A 20416-nucleotide genomic window follows, 5' to 3' on the forward strand; every position below is an offset into this window, starting at 1 on the left:
AACCCTTTCCTGAAGAGGAAGCCATAGAGGAAATTAAACAGGGCATGCAAGAAAATATACTTGTGCTGTATTCTGTGATTGTTCATGAGCTCTCCCAGATTTCAGGATTATTGATTTGTAAAAATTTTGTTTCGGAGCAGTCGAAGGACATGAGTCTGGCATAATAGAAGATAGGTACGTGGTATGTAGAGGTGAGGCGCTGTCAATGTGTGTTTCTGTATCTTTTGAAATACTGTTGAGCTGTAGCTCCGTGACAAAGAACATGCATGCTGTGCTGGGCCATCATTTAACTGTATCAAGCTGTGCACTAAATGCTTTTTGCATCAAGTACATAGTTTTGAATAGAAATGAGACACGGAATTCATCCCTTCTAGTCATATGCGCACCACCTTTCATTCCAAATAACTTTTTTCTGTCTATACTGATGTGACTTCTGAGGGTTTACTCTAGTAAAGGTCCTGTTAAAGGAGTTCTTGACTAACTTCTGTTCATAAAAGCATGAAATTAGCTAGCAAAAGGATTTTTCATGCAGACTGAAGACTCATTCTAGACTCTACATTGACTTACTAAATGAAAATAAGAGCTTATCTTGTTATATGCATCTGCTTCTTCGCTGATGGATTTTGTGTGTGTGTGTGTGTGCGCGTGTGTGAAAGGCAGTCTGATAAAAGATGTCCAGACTAGAAATGGGTTTGCGTTCTTCCTATCTGAACACGACTCTTGATATTCATTCTCTGTGAGATTTAAGAATTGAATTCCAGTAACGTTCAAGATTCTCAGTAATGTTCCCAGTAATGTTCAGAATTCAACACTAGACGTGTACAGTCAGCAAGTATTCTTGAGGGATTTCTCTTCTATCTATGGCTACTGAGCCATTTTTGTGGGGTCTAGTGTTTGAAGTAAAACGTAGTATTGGGCTTTGACTTGTGTGCTTCCTTTTCTGCTCCCATCTGAAAACTCACAAAGGGTGGCAGATGAGGTATCTAACTCTAACCTGCACCAGAAAATGGGTGGTGCTGTGGATAGTACTATGGTGTGTACTAGGTGTGTATGAAAGTATTCTGCCTTGAGTAAGGAATGGCTCCGCATGCCAGGGCAGTTGGGATCCCCCTTACCTGTGGTGAGTAGATAGCTCTTATGCAACAGGGACTGTGCCGCTCAGAGCGTCTGCTGATCCCTCTGTCAGCCTTGACAAGAGTTACTGCTGGAATACCACAGGGCAAAATTCCCAAATGGTAGAATAATTGGTGTGCAGGAAAAGCGAAAATTGACCATCAGTGCAGTCTGTGTGCCCCATCTGTCTGCATGTAACAACTGATTTCAAGAGCCTCATGGGAGTAAGCAGCTCTAGGAGCCCTGGGTTGGGGTGCCGCGTGTAACGGGTTCAGCAGCCAGTTGTGAAGCTGGTTGCACGCTTGTTCGAATCTAAGTTTGGTAGGAGATAAAAGTTTGTGTTTTTTTTCTCCCTTCCTCCTTTTAATGAGAGTGAGGGACTAGCTCTTATGTGTTAGAAACATGGGAAAAAATCGATCCACAGACATTAAATTGTTTCCTTAAGACCATAAGCTGGACTGATCTAGATCAAGCAATGGTCCCTGTGATTAGAGAATTTGAAACACTTTTGATCTTAGGCTATAGCTAGCTAAAGCTCTTCTGTTCTTGTTGCGTAGACTACTGCGGATTTTCGTAAAATACAAATGGTATAGACAGTATTCTGGCCCCTCAAAAGTGGAAAGTAGTAGTCTCAAAATTCTCATGGTTTTTCCCCCTGTGCATGTATGCCCCCTTCACAACTGAAAAGCTGCATCTTCTCTTAGAAGAATTGTAATGATTTCTGTTCAGGAGCCTCTACTCTTCTGTTGAGAGTTTATTGACGAAAATTGCTGTCACAGAATGGCTGAGGTTGGAAGTGACCTCTGGAGATCATCTAGTCCAACTCCGCTGTTCAGACAGGGTCATCTAGAGCACGTTGCCCAGGAATGCATCCAGGCGGGTTTTGAACATCTCCAGGGAAGGAGACTCCACCACCTCTCTGGGCAACCTGTGCCGGTGCTCTGTCACCCTCACAGGAAAGAAGTTTTTCCTCAGGTTCAGATGGAGCTGCCTGTGGTTCAGTTTCTGCCCGTTGCCTCTTGTCCTGTTGCTGGGCACCACAGAGAAGAGTCTGGCCCCATCCTCTTGACACCCTCCCTTCAGATACTTGTACGCGTTGATGGGATCCCCTCTCAGTCTTCTCTTCTCCAGGCTGAACAGTCCCAGCTCTCTCAGCCTTTCCTCATAGGAGAAATGCTCCAGTCCCCTCATCACCTTTGTGGCCGTTCACTGGTCTCTCTCCAGTAGCGCCATGTCTCTCTTGTACTGGGGAGCCCAGAATTGGGCACAGTAAGAGACAATAGTTTAAAGGGGGGAGAGGGGAAATTAGTTCCTAGGATTAATGGCTACTCTTCCTTTGCTGTTTTTCTGAACTAAAAAAGCCATGATGTTTCCATGGCAGCTTGATGTCAAAAATTGATTTAGTAGTTTGTTCAGTGCTTTTATCAATGTATTTCGTACCCTGAGAGATATTTAATGATATGCAGGCAAGATATTTTGCTCACTTCTAGCAAAAAACAGAACAAATACCTGATGGTACAGGGAGAAACATACCCATGAGAATCTAATGTGACACTGCCTCTAGATTACATACAGTACTTAATTGGTAAATTACTCTTTCCAGTGTGTGTGGTTCTGCCCTGCCCCTTCCCACTACCCTCCACCCCCAAAATAATAACTGCGGGTTAACAGATATAGTCTGCGTATCGCTGAATGGAATGCATCTGAACCTAGACTACAGTGTGTATATATACTGTCATTTACTGTTATTTTTTAGACTTCTATTCAGTGTGAGACTACTGAATAATGCAGCAGTTCGTATTTGGCTATGTCTTCCTATACTGGAGTGTGGCTTGTGATATCCCATAAGTTCTATCTTGAAGGGAATACCTATCAGATTAAAAACTGCTTAAAGAAGCCTGTTGATCTCTTAACTTTTCTTTTTTTGTTTCTTTGTACCAATAGGACTATTTTGGGACAGGAGTCAGCTGGACAATGCTTAAATGCAGAGCTAACAAGAATTAATGCTTCTGTCCCCGTTAGTGCTAGCTGACTCAATATATTCAGCTGGTGGATTTTTTCAGATATTCAGTATGTAGCTTGGAAGGAACTCTGCCTTACAGCTGTCAACCAGGCTGGTCGTTCAAGGTTTGTGTACCTGCATGCTTGACTGTGAGTGTGGTGCATCTGGGACTCTGCCTTTTTTGTGCACCAGAAGTTCAGATTTAATGCATTATGAGCAGAAATATGGCAACACGTCCATCTGTGTGAGGTACTTAATATTGCACAACCCACACACTTAGACAAGGCCTCTCCTTACTCTTCCTTTCTTGAAATAGTGGCTCCATACATGTTCTTCAAGGATCCTCTTGTCAGTACTTGTAGGCTTCTAGTTTTGTTGTGTCCCCTGCCATCTGTAATTCTGTATTTCAGTATTAGAAGTTCTGAATCTTACAAGTAGAGAATATTTGTGGACTGTAAGGAGAAGATAAGGCTTTATAGCTGGAAAATGTTTAAACTTCTTTGAAGTTTCTTCTTGACAGGCTCATTATTGGAAGCTTGCTTGTTGATAATATAGAAGCTTGGGATGAACTACTAGCAGCCAAAATGAAAGCAGCTGTGGAGTATAAAGATGTAAAGATTGAAAATAGCAACTTGTTTCTTGTGTCATCAGTAGAAGTCAATTAAGTGTTTCTGTGGTTATTTCATGGTGCTTGATTGGGTAGACTAATCAGGTTGAAAGATGATCTGATACTCTCCAGAGAACAGTACTAAATGTCTAATTCACTTTCTTACGATCTTCCAAAGAAGATGTACACTTTCTATAAACTGAGTGAGTTGTTTATTGCTATATGCGCCCTTGATGTGAGGAAGCTAACATTTTGTGAAACTTGTAGTAGAACTCTGGATAGACAAGTTTATCTGTTTTGGGCAGAAAATCTTGTTGCATGTATTCAATTATTTTTCTTGTCAGAACCTGGAAACTTATACAGTGGGAACATGAGAACTGTGCATGTTTTCTGGACTGTTGATTCAAAAGCAGTAAAATTGTTAGAGCAAAGAGACATGTTCTCCTCTTTCTAGCCCCCTGCCCCTTGACAGCAAGCAGCATGATGAGCGTGAGCAATTCCCCTGGAAAAATAATGGGAATGCAGGTGGACTGGAAAACTCACTTTTGGTTATATTATGGAATCAAAGGCTTACAGGATTTTTGTTTTGTTTCTAAATAATAGAGTCCGCTCCACAGAGAGAGCTTTGTGATTTATTTTTAAACTGGTTTAAATAGGCTTTCTTTCTGACTCAATTTTGACTTCTACAACAGCTGCATATTCTCTCCAGCATTCTCACTTTCACGATAAACATAACTTCAAGTGTCTACAAAAGTTATTACAGTTAGAATAGCACTCATTTGTACTACAGCTATGCTTTTTTTCCCCCAAACATAATAGTTTTCTATACAGATTGAAATAAACTATAGGCAATAGAAGAGCTGCAAAACATGGTATTTGGCAAATCCCATAGTTTAGATTAATCCATTATTTGTGAATCCATTATCTTCTGCTTGGCAAAATGCTGAATTTGAAATAAATCACGCTCAACTCCAAAGCAGCTGAAGTTATATACCATAACAGAATTGCAATGGTGACTTTTACATATTTGTTTATTCTAGACGAAAACTGGGATGATGATCAGCTTCTCGGATTTGAACCATGCAATGAAAACCTTATAACAGGTTGTAACATAATTAACGGGAAATGTGAATGTGACACCATTCGGACCTGTAATAATCCATTTGAATTCCCAAGCCGAGATACTTGCCTGTCAGCCTTAAAAAGGATTGAAGGTAAGCACTTGTGTTTAGTAATTTTCAGGTTGTAGCCTTTCTGTGCATTTAATCAGCGCCTAGAATCAAGTTAATATTTTATGACTTAGGTAGTTTCAGATATTTGTAGCCTTGTACTTTTCAGAAGACAGATGTATGGTTTAAGACATGCTTTCAGTAAGCTTGATCCTCAAAACTTCTAGGTTTAACAATGGAAGAAATTGATATTTCATGTTTAAGTGTGTCCTAATGTCTGCAGATTGTAAGACTAAAACCATTCTGTGAGTGAATAGTTTGTGGTAGCTACCTTTGTGCATCTTTAACTAGAAAGCTATGTGGAAAATGAGCCTTAGCAGCTGTATTAAGGTAACTAACTGAACCATGGATAAATGCAGGGGATTTTAATAATAAAAGGATAGAAAAAGAGTAGGAAAAAGTGTATAAAAACTTGATGTTTGTCCGTTTTCTTATTTTAACGGATGAATTGGTGTTTTCTTTGCATTTACGTGATGTAGGATTACTTTAATGCTAGTACTTTTCAGTTTTCCTGTTCCTTTGGTTTGGCTTATATTAGACCATGTATGTTTATGCTCCTGCACGCATACACAATGTCTGATTTGTTTATATTGCTCATGGCTGAATTTGAAATGAGTTGGCTCAGGTATATCCAGTTGTAATGACACTCTCGTAGTGTATTTTTTAGAGCTGTTTTGAGCAACCATCGAAGATTTGATCTTGGTAGTTTTTTGTGATGCTGTGATTAATGCTTATTTTCCAAAGTGTCCAGGAACACACAAAATACAACTAGTGGGATGAACCTGCTTAATTACTCTGCTTTAAACCAATGTTTAAAATTGCACGCAAAACTAGATGCGTTTATAAGGATACCGACCGTGTTTAAAGTTGCCGTCTTATCTCTCGAGTTAAGTGAGGTTAATCTGATGCCATAGTCTCATTGTGACAGTAAAAGTTGATCTCAAGCTACAGACGTTGAACTAAGATCTTGTAAGAATAATATAGCTGGCAGAAACGTGTTCCTTCTCCTGTCATGATGTCAGTTGCTAAAGGGATACAGGAGCCTTGCTTTTCAGTTGTAGGCAGAGGAGAGACATAACTCATGTCGGCCTTTCGTTTGACTGCTATAATAGTCCGCAGTAGCATACCTGGGTTCTTAAGTAGCCTGGAATGGAACTGATTCCTTTTTTGTTCTTTGTGAATGTGCGACTAGGTCTGTTGTAGGCATGACAACTCATCATATTTTTTAATTTCTTTGCTAAGAGAATCTGTTGCGGATGCCTCTTAGTTTTCTGCAAGAAGAAATGGGTTTGGTTTGTGGAATGGCATAAATAAGGCAGGTTGTTTCTTTGAATAGCTTGCTCACAGCAACTTCTTGTTTCAGCCAAGTTTCCATTTTAAAACAAAGAATTTTAAGCTTAGCCATTAGGTAACAATATCATACATGCAAATTAAGGCTTACTGTCTTTAATACTAAGTTTCTTATCTCAAAGTGAAGTAGCCATAAGAGCGCAACAGTACATAATTTAACAGAACAAAGTACAATTGTCTTCTGGTTTGTTGTTGTCTTTTGTTGTTATTTTTCTTCCCTTTGAAGCCTAAAACTATAGTGCACCAGTAGAAGAGTTTAGGACCTGTTGATTTTAATTCTTCAGATAGGATTGATAGTTGATGCTTGAAAACAGCAGGAGTTGGCGTATATACTGCAGCACCCCTAAATATCAAAAATCTGGCAGTTGTAACTTCAGTACTATAGCAGTCTAGCTCTGTATTTATAAGAATGAATTTGAATCCTTAGGCCGTCGTGGCTACAAACCCTACCACTAAGAATTAAATCCATCCATATTTCCAAATATGGACAGAAGCCATTATTTGACTAATACCAATAACAGGAAAATGAAACAAACTCCAGTGACTATGTTTGTGTTGAAATAACAGTAAGAGTCCAAATTTAACAAGTGCAACTGTTAATACTCGAGCTAACCTTCTCGTAATGACTGAAATCCTAAGCAAATCTACAATTTTACTTTTCTGTTTTGCTTTTTAAATTCTTTTTTTCTTTTAATTAAAATCTACTGGAATCTTTGTCTGAGATTAGCTCTCATGTCAGAAAATGCTACTTCAAGCATGGTAACTTGCTTTTTCAACTGCTACTTAAAATTGTGTTTGTACTCAAACTTTACATAGCTGAGGGAGAGGAAGTGTGATCTATATATATATGTGTGTGTGTATGCATATATATATATATGTATGTATGTATGTATCTCCCCCTGCCCCCCAGCATAGCTTTCTTTTATCTGAAATTAACAGACCTGGTCAGTCAAATTTGCCTACTGTGTTTTGAATTGTAAATGTTTATCCCTTCTTTCTCCAAATATGTGCTACAAGGAGAGATTAACTGGGAATCATGTGAGCAGGTTTCTTATGCTAGGATTAGGGATTGAATGCTAACTGCTTATGGAAGCTGTTTCTTTAAATGCATTACTAAATGTTTCATGTTCAAGCGACAAAATTTGCTTCATCCTGTACCTAATTTAATAGAAGCTAATGGAAAAGAGGAGTAAAAATGTTTCTGATTTGTCTTGTGCTTGTGGCATTCTTTTTTAGTAAGCAAGTTAAATCCCTTGGGTAAAATGGGATAGTCACCTATGTGTGTTTGATGCAGTATTTGCTGTTTGAGTATGTCAGGCTACCAAAGCTCATGGATAATCTAAAAGTTAAATTCAGCCACTTGGAAAGTCCAGCTGAAATGTGGCTTAGGTAGTAAGGAAACCAGAGTGCTCTTGGAGATCATTAAAACAGAGAAAACTTCCCTCAGGTTTTTTTTTGAGGTGAGCTTCAACTGCAGGGCCATGTAAAAAGAGGTGATTCATAAGATCTCTTAAAGATGTCAAATTCAAATCTTATTGAAATCTGAGCTACTGATGCATACTCACTCTTTGACTTGCCTGCTGAAGACAACCGCAGGAGAACTTTAAATGGTCATTTCAATACTGAAATGATATAGTTAAGGGAATCTGCTGCCACAAAAAGTGAAACCAAGTATTTGAAGTATAGCTTCCCTCCCTTCACCACACTTAATACTGATATTTAAACTCACAGTGTGATTACAAAGGCCTAAGTTGAGTACCTGAAAGATGGGATACACAGTAACTGCATGAAGAAACGTACATTCACGAAGAAAACGTACAGAAGCATTGTGTAGAAGTAGCTGCTTATACATGCTTTTGGCTGCTTCCAGTACTGAGGAAGCTTAATAAACAGTAACAAGATTGGCTTGTGCTGTTAAGTAACATATATCCTCATGCTGGTGTGACTGCAAGAAACGCTTCTATTTATTTAATCTGATGGTGTTCACTTTAATATGTGTATAGCATTCCCATCTTCATGAACTTCGGTAACACCTTTGAGGCAAGGGTAGGTACTTGACCCTTTTCCGCTGAGGGGAAAATGAGTAAGGTAGCTTTTTCTTAGAAATTTGGATACAGTCTAGGGGGGAAAGGTCCTGTCAAACCTTATCTTTTTGGTAGTACTGGTCTAAAAACACAGCTGAAATATCTTTAGAACCTAGAAAATCAGTAGCATAGTGACATCTAGACAAATTTGGATTCGTGGAACTTGGTTAACGTTTCATAGCCCACAATAACTGAATTCTGCCATAGCTATGTCACTTCATTTAACTGTGAGAACTCTGCTTTCAGCTCCCTCAACAATTGAGGTAAGGGCATCGTAGAGGCCAGTATTGTTAAATGATTTTGGTTAGCTTGTTCTGACTAAAATGAGTGGGGTTTGTTGTGTGTGGGTGGCTTTTTTTTTTTTTTTTTTTAAGGGAGGGGTTTGGTTAGACTGCTTCATCTATACCAAATATACATAGGCCCATGGGCACAAAGTGCTGGAACTAACTTAGGCAGTTGGCTGTAGTTACCACCTCTTATCAACCTGTGCAGTGGAGGCTGACAAAAAGGTAACCTTCTGTCTGCAGGTATGGAATCTATTCCATATATGGTCACCAATAAACTGTGACTCAAAATCTCAACTCCCATTTACAGCTACGAAGGAGTATACCCTTAAGGGATCACGCTTTTCCATGTACTTTAGTTTCCTTTGTCATCTTGTATTCTTCCTTTCAAATGTCTTTCTAGTCTCTCTTTTATAATGTTTTTATATATATATATATACACACACATAATAAAAAGCACATGTGCACATACATATATATATATACACATATATTATCTCCAGTTTGCCTTCTACTTAAGCTTTTCTGTCTGTGTGTGGTCTTCCCTTCTGGGCTTGCTATCAGTTCTAGCTTACTTAGCTAACCCAAAATTTTCTTGAATGCTTCACATATGATCTTTCTCTCTTTCTTCTCTGTCTCCCTCATATCTCCTCATATCTTTTTCTCTTCATCTTTCCCTACTTCCTTTTCTTTCTCTCTGCCTACCTAGTTCATATTTTTTTTGCAGTCCAGTTAATTTGTGATTCTCATTTGCCCAGTGTGGCTTGTGTCCCTTTCATTTCTTCTCAAAATTGGCACGCGTGGGTCCCAGGCTTGTGTTGCTTAGGTGTCATTGACAGGACCAGAAAGGTTCTTCAGTCTGTCTCCCAAAGTCTTGCTCTGTCCTGAATGGAGCAGCCTTTAATGAAGAGAGCCAGCCTTAGTCTGCTCAAATGGAAGTAACTTTTGCAGGCTGCTTATGTTCATTTGCAAGAAAGTACTGGGAGGATAATGTAGGTTCTGAATAATACAGGCATTGGAAGGAATGTTATTTCCCTCCCCCACCTTCCCAGCCCTCCTCCTTATTTTCCTGAGAAACAGAAGGATTTGAATACTGTTGGAAGATTTGGCTCTGTCATAGAGCTTGGTAGCTAACTTCTAACTAATCTCTGAGTGCGAGCATACTGCAGATGTTCAAAGACTTATTTGAACAGACAGTATCGTACAACAGAAAGTGTCCTACAACAGAAAGTGTATTTGTGCCAGAGAGGTCTCCAAATGCCGATACCAGGCTTTAAGTGCCTGCTTCTCAGCATGGAGTGTTAGTGACTTCTCATATAGATGGTTTCTGTAGAGGTCATGAACCTTATTATGAGGAAATGCACATACATTTAGGGCTAGAGAGAAACGGTCTGGAAAAGCTGCCATGTAGCTAAATAAGTGTGTTTTATTAATTTTTTTTAATGCTTTTGCTGCTGGTTATTGTCTTGATGAGTTCCTGCTCTGATACTGTTCAGGAAATCCTGTGTTCATGAGCTTAGAATGCATGTTTCTCGGTGAGGCTGCTAATGACGACAGCTTGGTCGAAGCTGGGGAAGCTGATGGATGTGGTCCTCCAGAGTGGACCACCAAAAATGCAGACAGAGGCTGAAAAATGATGAGATGCCATCTGTCTGCTGAGCCGCAATAACAGACAGATGTAATAAGCTGCTATGAATTAACTGTAGACAGTATAGAAGAATGAGTTTTTCAGATTTTGTGTGTGAGAGACTGGGGATTTGAAAAAATGTGGAAGAAGTTTTCCTTTTATTGCCTCAACCTAGTTCTGTAGCACTCTGGTAGGCAGTAGCATTAAAAACGTGATGACGTGTAGTACCAGTCCAATTATCTTGAAAGGCTGCCTATGCCTAGCACGTATGTTGACTTCCTAGTGACTCTTGATCTGAAATGACCCAGTCTCGATAGTTTCAAAGACTCTGTTCCAGTTCTGGTATCCTTTTCTTTCTCTCTTTACACCAGGCTCTGCTAGCAGCTTAAATAGCCCAGAAGAGCTTTAAAGAACAGGAACTAAAGGATGCTGTTGAGCTCATTGCCTTTCTTCTAGGAGAACAGTTCAGGATCTGTGGTCTATAAGTAGCATGCCTCCGCATGGTTGAAGGGGCAGTTCTTTGGAATGATAATTAGCTCTTTAAACAACCTGCACTGCTAGAACCGCTATTTCCTGTTCTCTCTAGAAAGTGGGGCAAAAAGGTGATGGGTCAGAGGCATCTAGTTTTTTACTAGTTGGGCTGTTTAAATCCAATCCAGCCAAATGATTTCAGTCACCTAAGCATACTGCTTCAAAGAAGAAGAAATTTCTTGTACTAGACTGCTTCTTTATAGTTATTCAGCAGCAGTATTTATTTTTGGATAGTATTAGAAACTGGTGTGAAGCACAAGCACAGGTATCCTTAGGTACTGCAAAAAGTATAAAAACATATTAGAAGTGCTACCAGGCATAGCAAGGTGTTACTTCCCCCGCCCCACCCCCCCCCCCCCCCCCCAAATTCTATCACTTAAGCACTAAGAGAAACCAGTCAGCTTTCTATATCACGTCGTACCCTACCGAAAGCACAAAGTGTCATGTAAAAGCTAAATTCAGTCTTTGTTTGGAATATAGGTGAATGATAAAATTTGGGTGTTCTTTTGATGGAAGAAGTGATTAACTTTTTCAGTAAAGCAGCATCCTTCACTTGCATCTCTGAATGTAAAACCTGCTGCTGATACTAAGTTATTGAAACTCTTATTTTAAAACAGTAGATTCTCAACTGTGCAGCTCATCTGCACCTTTCAAAGCCTTTTATATTCCTATCCTTCACAGGTGAAAGGAAGATGCCTTTTAAGTTGCTGATCTCTATTAAGATGGCTGTACTTATTGCAACATACTTGTTGCATTCCTTTATTTTTTGCATGTAACTGAATAACTTTATACTGGCAAATGTTGCAATACCTGTTAGACCAGTCTTGGAACAACAAATATGAGAAGGTAATTTTACTCTAAATACTTGTTTGGTTGTTGTTAAGTCTGACTTTGTGTTAAGCTTCACTTGTGTGGTCTTAAAGGCTGATGCTATATTGAAAAACTTTAACAGAATAAACCCAGCTTTGTATTGAATTATCAGGCAGGGAGGGGAGTGAAATATTCTTTCAAATGTGCCTAATCTGATACACTTTCCACTCCTCTCGCATAACAATTAATGTATGTTTTTGTTTAAATAACTGAACTTTGAAGGTTGGCATGTATTTCCAATAAGGAATGTGATTGTGGCGAAGGTCCAGATTTTACCCTTGAATGTGCTTATGAGAGCCAAGTAAATGCATTTGAAGACCAAACTTAACCTGAAATATAGGGTAAAAGTTGCAGTATAGCTTTCACATTTTCTGAATACATGAGTATTAATCATGGACATAAATACAAAAGGAAAAACTGTTTCACATGGAAGCAGTAGAGCTTAGGAATACTGATGTAAATTTGAATACAAAAATATTCAAAAATGCAAACAGGAGAACAGTAATTATCACTAATTGGTAGAGGGTCTTGTGAAAGTGGCACATCTGGCAGTGCAGTTAACTTCATGGCATAACTGAACAGTGTTAGATTTGCAAGACTTGTCACTTGTTCTTGACTCCAGCTCCTCAAGAGAGCTATCCCTTGATCAGGGAAGTGTGATCTGTTTCTAATGTATTGAGGCTTTTTTGGCATGTCCTGTTTTTTTTAGAATGAAGCATCACACGCAGAACACCTGAGCCACGAAACTTCAAGCTAACAGAAACGTTTGCAGAAGTTTCAGAAAGACATCATAAACAGAAACTGACTTTCATATTTCTGTGTTGATGTATCTGGATACTTAAAATTAAGCTTAACTGAATTATGAACAATGCTGTTTGTGTTAGTGGGGAAAAACTGCGTTGCAGAAACTGATAGGAGGGAAGATTGAAGAAAGAACCCCAAACTGAACAGCTGGTTAAAAACACTGGTAGTGTTAGCATCACAGAAGTTACTTACAGTTGTAACTGATGTTGTAACTTTACATTTCTATACCTTCCTGTACCTCTGTTTTAGGTAAATATGTGCAGCTTCTACTGCATAGGAACTGAACTTATTTTCCTCTGTGGATGGAGCCTGGAGTCTCAGCAAGATCCTGAACCCCAGTTGGTTTCTGGAGAAACTTTAGTCAAAGTTGAATGATCTCTTGCAGAAGATGGAAAGTGTGGAGGGGAAAGGAGGAAAGAAAAGAGCAGTGCTGGAAAACTTCCATTGGCTCTACTTCAGAACAGACAGTAGATAGGATGCTTCATGCGTTTGGTTTGCCCCAAGAGCTTTAAGTATAGCGAGAATACTTGTATAGCTCTTCCAACTTCACCCTTTTCAAGATGCTCGAGAGTTTAACTCTGTTAGTGCTTTGAGCTTGAACGTTCCAGCAGTATGTATTCAAACAATATCTGTTTTCTTCTGTTATCTATATGCTTTGCTAGAAGATGAAATGTTTCTTCCCCTCCCCCATATACAAAAGCACTAGCTAACTAATACAGCAGTAGAAGATGTTCCTGTTAAGTATCATTTGCAAATATGAAATTGCTGTTGCCCTGGATGAAAGCAAAATGACTAATATTTGGAATAGAATTGTGGTATTAAGGTGATAAGAAAAACAAAATCATTTCCTCTCCCCTCTCCTCCCTGCCCCTCCCTCCTCCACAAAGAAATAATATATGCTATGAGGTTGTTTTTTAAACAGTATTTAAAGTGCATTAACTTACCCTATGTGGGACTTGATACGTACACTGACTTGACATACCCTGGTAAATGCAGGAGAGGGGGTTTTTTTGCTGGTCAAACTCTTGGGGTCCAGCTGATTTGCCTCCCTGTCCCTCAACCTGACGTTCCTGTCAACGCTGCCATCTACAACGGTGCTGATCTGTAGAGGATGAATCCGTATTTGGCAGAAGTGTATCAAAGAACCGTCCTTCTCCAAGAGCTATTACAGTGAAGTCTAAGTCAGATACTGCCCTAAACTTTGACCTTGAGGGTGCGCATTGAGTAGTCATACTCCATTTGCACTTGATTTCAGTTGGTAAATATGTCTTGGTGTATGTTCAGAATCATTTCAAGTTCAAGAATTAGGCTGCTTCTGTTCCTCTTCCTTCATCCTATTGCTCTTAAACTCCTAAGGTTGTTGGAGGTGGATGTTTGGTGTGGGACCGCTTCCATATCTAGAAATGGGAAAAAGCTTCCTGCTACACCTATTTTTAAGGCACCTTTCTAGAAAACTGCCCTTTTATACTTGGATGTGGTTATTTTTTTGACAGAGGTGCATCATTTCTTCAGAGAACACCACTACTATTATAACAACTAGAAATCACTTCAAACCTTTTGAGATTTTTGTGGCTAGACAGACATGGCTAGCTGCTTCTGCCCATCCCTATGGGAAAATTAGGGACTGTTGGAGAATGATGTATTATTCAGGGAACTTTGTATTGCTAACCTTGCTTTGCCATGTTATCAGTTCTTATTACGTTAGCTGTTTTAGATTAAGGTTTGTCACACAGCATCAGCCAGATCTGTTCTTGCCTTTAAAAGGAGGGAAATATAAAGGGAGAAGTGCGAAACAGTTTTGGGGTTTCTTCCCTCATGTTTTTTTCTGTAGCCATGACTACTTCAATTGAGCAAGCTGTAATCTGTCACTGGCAGACCAATCTAAGTGATCTTGGGACGAATTCTTGTTCTGAGCTTATCACTGAAGTTTGCCTGTTACTGTGCCCTTCTAGGCTCAATATAAGCAAGTGTTGCTTGGTTGCAAACTTTAAAAAAAAAAAAAAAAAAAATCCTCTCACAAATATCTCTAAGAAGAATTTTTCATCCCACTTCAGAGTATTAGCCGGGGTACAGCTCACAGTACAAATGAAAGTCCAAATGAATGTTTAAGGATTTATAAATTACCTAATTGTAGCTGTATTTTTCAAAAATTCAGTTCCTGACGCCTTTTCCCATGCTTCTGCAATAAAGTGTTGCTCCAGCCAGTATCCTAACCAGCTGAGCTTGAGTGCAGATGGTACATGTGTGCCCTCTATGGATACTTAAAAACAAAATGACTTGGTTCCAAATACAGGGGCATCTGTTTTCTTACAGTGAATATAAGGGAAAGGATTCCTGTACACAAATGCTTGCAGAGAAAGCAGATGTTTTATAGGTGAAGCACTGACCTGGAGGTTGGCCGCAAAAAATAAAGGCATTTTTAGCCTTAGTTCAGAGAAGCAATAGCACTACACCCTCTTTAATTCCAGTTTATGTTCTTCTGCCTGTTGTTCCCTAGAGTGTTCTGTATTTAAAGGTGGCTTTTTAATTCTTGTTGTTGAAATCCAAAAAAACTTTCCTTTCTTCTTTTTGAAGTAACTTGTGCAATGTACATTAAAGAGCTCATCTAGAATAAGATGTTAGCTCAACTTCCTTTAATGTTAGTTCTGCCCCTCTGTATAGAAGAGAGAGCTTTCATTAACCTAACTTCTGTTCAGAAGAGAACAAATAGTACTTGTATGATCAACTTTGTTCTAGAGACATGTAAAAATCGTTGTCATAGTGACAAACCAATCTACATAATTTAAGATGCTGGAATTTAAATGACTTGTCAGATACGTATGCCAGAATCTCAGCTTCTGTAAATGAATGAATTAATATGTTAAATGTTAAACATGTTTGGTACTGGCATATAACTTTAGAAGGGCAAAGAAAATAACTCCCTTGATTTAAAAAAAAAAAAAAAAAAAAAAGCTGGAAACTTAAATCTACTTTTGACCTTTGGCTAGTAGATGTAGTCACATACTGCAGTGGAGGAAATGCCTGACATTCTAGCCATCTGAGTTGAGTCTTCCAAATGTCTGGCACGCTTATGTGTAGGTCTGATACCCCCCCCCCCCCGGCTGTCATTGCAGACTTCTTGTGGAAGTGAATAGGGGACAATAGTAATGCCAAAAGCAACATGTTTCTTACTGCTTTGAGTCTTTCTGTAATATGAATTGATTGTTTTGTAAGAGGCTGGGACAAGACAGTTCTTAATCTCTTCTGAATTCTAGAAGCCAGGCTAGCAGATAAGTCTATTTTACAACTTCAGTAAAAGTACTGCTTTTCAGAACGCCAGTCTGGATGCTTTTGGAGAAAGCCACTTGAAGCTTCAAAAATTGTCCAGTAAACACTTATCTAGCATTCAGTACAGTATAGCAGTCAAGAAACAGTGTGAAATAAAGCAAATCTCTTGTTAGACAAAGTATTCTAATTGTTGTGGTGTTATAGTTTGGGGGCAGTGTGGATATTCCTTTCCTGGATAGTTCCCATGTAACATAAAATGACAATTTGAATGTTGCTGTTTTTCAGAAGTTCTGTACAGCTGTGCCCAGTGTAGAACTTAGAGCATATCCTTAATTCTGTGGCACCTTTACAAACATTCAGTCCTTACTTGCCATCTTTGTGTAATAAAGTGTTTTCAGCTTCCAGCTTGGAATAACTGGGTACCTTCTACTGGGGCTTCTGACTTTGCTGGAAAGTAGATAGACTGGATAGAAAAACAGACACCTTGAGCCTGCAACCCACTTGGTAGAGCTATACAGGCAACAGGAGCTAAATGTTGTCTCTTTAAACTGGATACGTCACTGAACAAGAAGCTAGTAGATCCCAGAAGTGCTGAATAAGACCATAGTAAGGCAGGACCCCCTCATCCCATCTTTGCAAGAAGCTGAAAACAGCAAGTGAGCTGTGTAAGATGAAACTGGGGGGAGGAGGAAAGAACGTCTCTATCTTTTTTTCCAAAGATCTCCTCCTAGCGTTGGAGAGTTGAAACGTGTAACAAATCAGTCTGCCAACACTGTGCCTTGTATTGACTCTAGGTGTGTTAAGCAAGAAACTCGGTACTTCAGGAAAGTGGAATTTTTTGTGGAACATATAAGTAACTAGAGGGTGGAAGGGACTGACATCCTGACTCCAGGATCTTAACTCGATTGTAGAGCTCTGTCGCTCAAAAAACAACAGGAGGATTGACCAGTTCACTCGTCGGTCTGGATCTCTTGCAAACCATGACGTATGCAAGGCTTACTGAATGAGTCTAAGGCGCAGCTCTAGCGACCTATTGACGGAAATGAGAGGAGAAGAAACTTGTTATCCTCCACAACATAAATATGTACTATTTTTAAAGTTTTTGTTGTTGCATACAACTATACTAACTTGCATTTTATCGAGACTAAAAATAACTGTGCATTTCCTTGGCCTCTTTAAAGATTCTGTAGCACAGTAGTGAGGTTCTTGAACTAGGTCTGTAGGAGCTAGTACTGTATAGAGGGGATGATATGCACTGATATTAATCAGGTCCTGTAAACAACTTAACTGCAGCTGTGCCATTCTGTCTGAGCAAACTATTCATTGAAACCAGAAATAAATGAGGACTCTGGTTAACCTCTGCTTAGCAGTTAAGGCATGGGGAGTGCCTCTACATAAGAGACATGTCTGCTGATGTGCCCTGAGAGTTCCTTAGGGTAGCATTGAACGTTGACAGAGCTGTTCAGTGCCTAAAACATGAAGTGAGATTAAGCGAAACTGGAGAAGTGAGCTATAGCACACCCCTAACTTCTTATGAACGATGCCCTGACGTTTCAGTAACGTGAGTAGTTTACTACATTTAGACAACAGCATGAATACTCACTTAAAGTCTAACACCTTTTTATGCTAAGCTATACTTGGTTTGGTTCAGGCATTGCAGACAGGAGCCATCTGCATCTGGGCCTCTACTCAAACGGTCTTAAATTTGTGAAGTGTTGCTTTGCCAACACATTTATTTGAGCAATCTCTGTTCTGCTTCTCAATTCTAGGGTATATTGCTGTGAAAGCTACTGGCTTGTTGACAGGGAAAGAGCTTTGCTTTCTAGCAGAAATCCAGTGCATCTTTACAGCTGCAGTCCACAAAACTCATCACTGAGTGATCAAATGTGTTTTACATCAAGGTACATGTGCCTCTTTTCATCACTGTGATAGTTTTCACTTGCTTGTCTTGCAGTTATACCTTGCACAGCTGGAATTCAAATCTGTGGAATACAAAACAACAAATGAAACTTTCTTACACCCTTCTACCTCCTGATAAAAGTCCGGCAATGATCTATAAGTCATTGCTAGCTCTGCAGTATTGGCTCACCTGTGGTCTCCTGTGGCCGATTTTCATCCTCTTACCCTGTCTGTTGAGAGGGATTGTTGCCATAGAGCTTAAAGATGAGGAACTTTGGGAAGAGTGGAGGGATTATGATGGAGTTAGAGGGAAAAAGTTTCAAAAGTATAAGACTTAAAACTATGTAGTGTTTGTGATCTTGCTCACTTTTTTTTTTTTTTTTTTTACTGGACTGAAGCTAAAATGTCCAAAACTAACTGCTAAGGAATCTAGTAATTCTAGCCCAGAAATGCTAATGGCTTAGCCAAGGTCGCAAAAGCTGACTAATCAGGACTGGAACCTAAAGCATTGGTGTAGGTATAGCCTGGGTAGTGTTTAGAGATTTGATCAGTTGAAATTGGGTTCTCCAGACTTCCACAAAAGAACGACGTCTCTTCCAAATGGCATTTAGTTATCTGGTAGCTAGCTATCTGTTCTGTGGTATGCATTCTCTGAATGTTCTTTTGATCAGATTTTGTATAAAATAGTATGATAAAAGAGATGTGGTATACTGCTCTGCACTTCGTAGTCCAATGACTTGGACTGATCCTGGGAAATGAAAGTGAGTAAAGTTGAGTGAGTGATACTTCCTTTCTCATCTGTGTTTTGTGTAAACAAAGACTGACCTAGTTTAAGCATCAAAGTGCTTCTGGCTCTGAATCCCTACTGGAAAAGGGGGCTTATGAGTTTATGGCCTAACAAAATGGGAGATTTCTGCTAGCAATTTTACCTTAAGGAGTTCCTGCCTCTGAGCTATACTGTCCCGGTCTTAATTGCATTGACATAACTGTCTGTGGACCCATGCTGTGAGCAGGATCAGGGAATCCTTAGGCTGGTAGGGCTGATAAAGATTCCTCATTGTCAAACTAATGCAGACGATACCGTGCAAAACTTAGGCTTTTCTGATTCTGCTGTTGTGGTCTGTCAGTCTCTGCCATTCCCTGTGTCTCCTGCCCATGGTAACCTTTGAAATCGGTTTCTAGCAGTTATGACAAAAGGATGGGGATCTCAAAGATGATATAATACTTGAAGTATAGAAAATGGACAGCTGGCTATATGAGAGAGAATGCAACACGAAATCAACTTGAATGTTAGGCAGCAGAGAATCTGCGTGAGGATGAGGAGGCACGTTATGAACACCCTAACATCTAGAAAAGTTCCAGTTGGAACTCTTGTCCTCTCAGATGCTACAGAATGCAATTCTGAAACAAAGGCACAGGGAACCAGGCCTGGTAGTTTGGTAATTCATGCTAGTGAAACTGTTCTATATCCTGTTCCGTGCTGTCAAACGCTTGTAGTTTAAAAAAATAACACAATAGAACTTGAGGCTCTGGATGCCACTAGGTGGCAGAGCCCCTACATCTATTTTAAGGATGCCTTTGTCTGTCTTGGTTCTTCGTCCGTGAGTACATCAAAAACGTTGTTCATCTGTAGTGTCAAGAGAAAGACATCAGAGGAGGGTACCTAGATGCTATCCTGATAGGGCCCAGGTTTGGTTCTTGTTGCAGTAAATGTGAAGGGCTTGTGCTGTGAAGTGAAGCCAATCCGCTCAATACCCTAAATTATCCTTTGTTGTTTAGACTTCTACCCCTTCTGAAAAGCCTCCTACTCACAGCAGTTGCTTGCAGTTGCTGCTTTGAGTTGTTCACACATGACTCTTCCTTCTCTCTTCCTGTTTCATATGACTATTGTTAATAGATCAGAAATGAGATAACAAAATACCGGTTAGGAGAAATGTATTTTAAGGGCCGGAGGAAGTGGCAGGGACAAGGAGATGGTGAATCTGGTTTTAACCTGTGGTGGAAGGCATGATTTTTGGGTGCTGGAAGCTTACAGTGTTGTGAAGTGTCACATTCTTGTTGGTGAATATTGCAGTACTTAAGGTGTATATTCCTCAAATTTTACATTTGGACACATCCTGGGAGCAGTGAATCCAAAAGACACTCACATACTTCCTTGTGTTCTACTTCTTAAGTCTACCATCTCTGTTACAGTATACATCTCATTGGGTGGGTGCCTAGTAATGAATCTGATAAATATTGAATAATGATATAATGAGTACATTATGTATATAATGAATATGATGGAGACAACGAGTATGAATTTTTTGGGGTGCTGTTTTTTAGAAATGTCTTCTAGTTACTTCAGTTTGAGCTATTAATACTGATTAGAACTCAAGTGAAGTATCAGATTTTAAAGCAACTTGTTTAAGCTTTTTAGAGTGGTTAGAATCACTTACTAGAATGTGATGCTTATTCTGAGTTTTGGCAAAGATGATACTCTGCTATAACAGCTGATACTGAAAGCTGGGCAACTAAAACCTGAGCAAAGTATCTTGTTGGTGTGAGCAAGTATAATATTTACCTGTTTTTATTTCTGTTTTCTGAAAATTTTTACAAAAGTTTTTACCGACTGGACTGGAAGGCTTGGAAACCTATCAAATTCCCGAGGTTGTTTTAAGTAATTGATTTTGTTTCTCAAAAAAAATCAAGGTATTTAAACTTAAAAAAATTAAATAGGTTCTGCTAGGAATTGCGAGAGCAAAGGTCT

General features: G+C 39.4%; 1 protein-coding gene across 2 annotated transcripts in view; it reads left to right on the forward strand.

The window, feature by feature from the left end:
• The window catches only part of CRIM1 (cysteine rich transmembrane BMP regulator 1), a 222526-nt gene that overhangs the window by 10629 nt on the left and 191481 nt on the right, over positions 1-20416 (forward strand). The window contains exon 2 of one of the 2 annotated variants that reach the window (XM_068939360.1): positions 4763-4936. In XM_068939360.1, coding sequence (XP_068795461.1) covers positions 4763-4936 — 174 coding nt within the window. Of the gene's footprint in view, positions 1-4762; positions 4937-20416 lie in introns of those variants that run through there. The other variant, XM_068939363.1, reaches the window with a different exon arrangement.

The sequence above is a fragment of the Struthio camelus genome, chromosome 3 (assembly GCF_040807025.1).
Source record: "Struthio camelus isolate bStrCam1 chromosome 3, bStrCam1.hap1, whole genome shotgun sequence".
In the NCBI taxonomy this organism is placed as follows: Eukaryota; Metazoa; Chordata; class Aves; order Struthioniformes; family Struthionidae; genus Struthio; species Struthio camelus.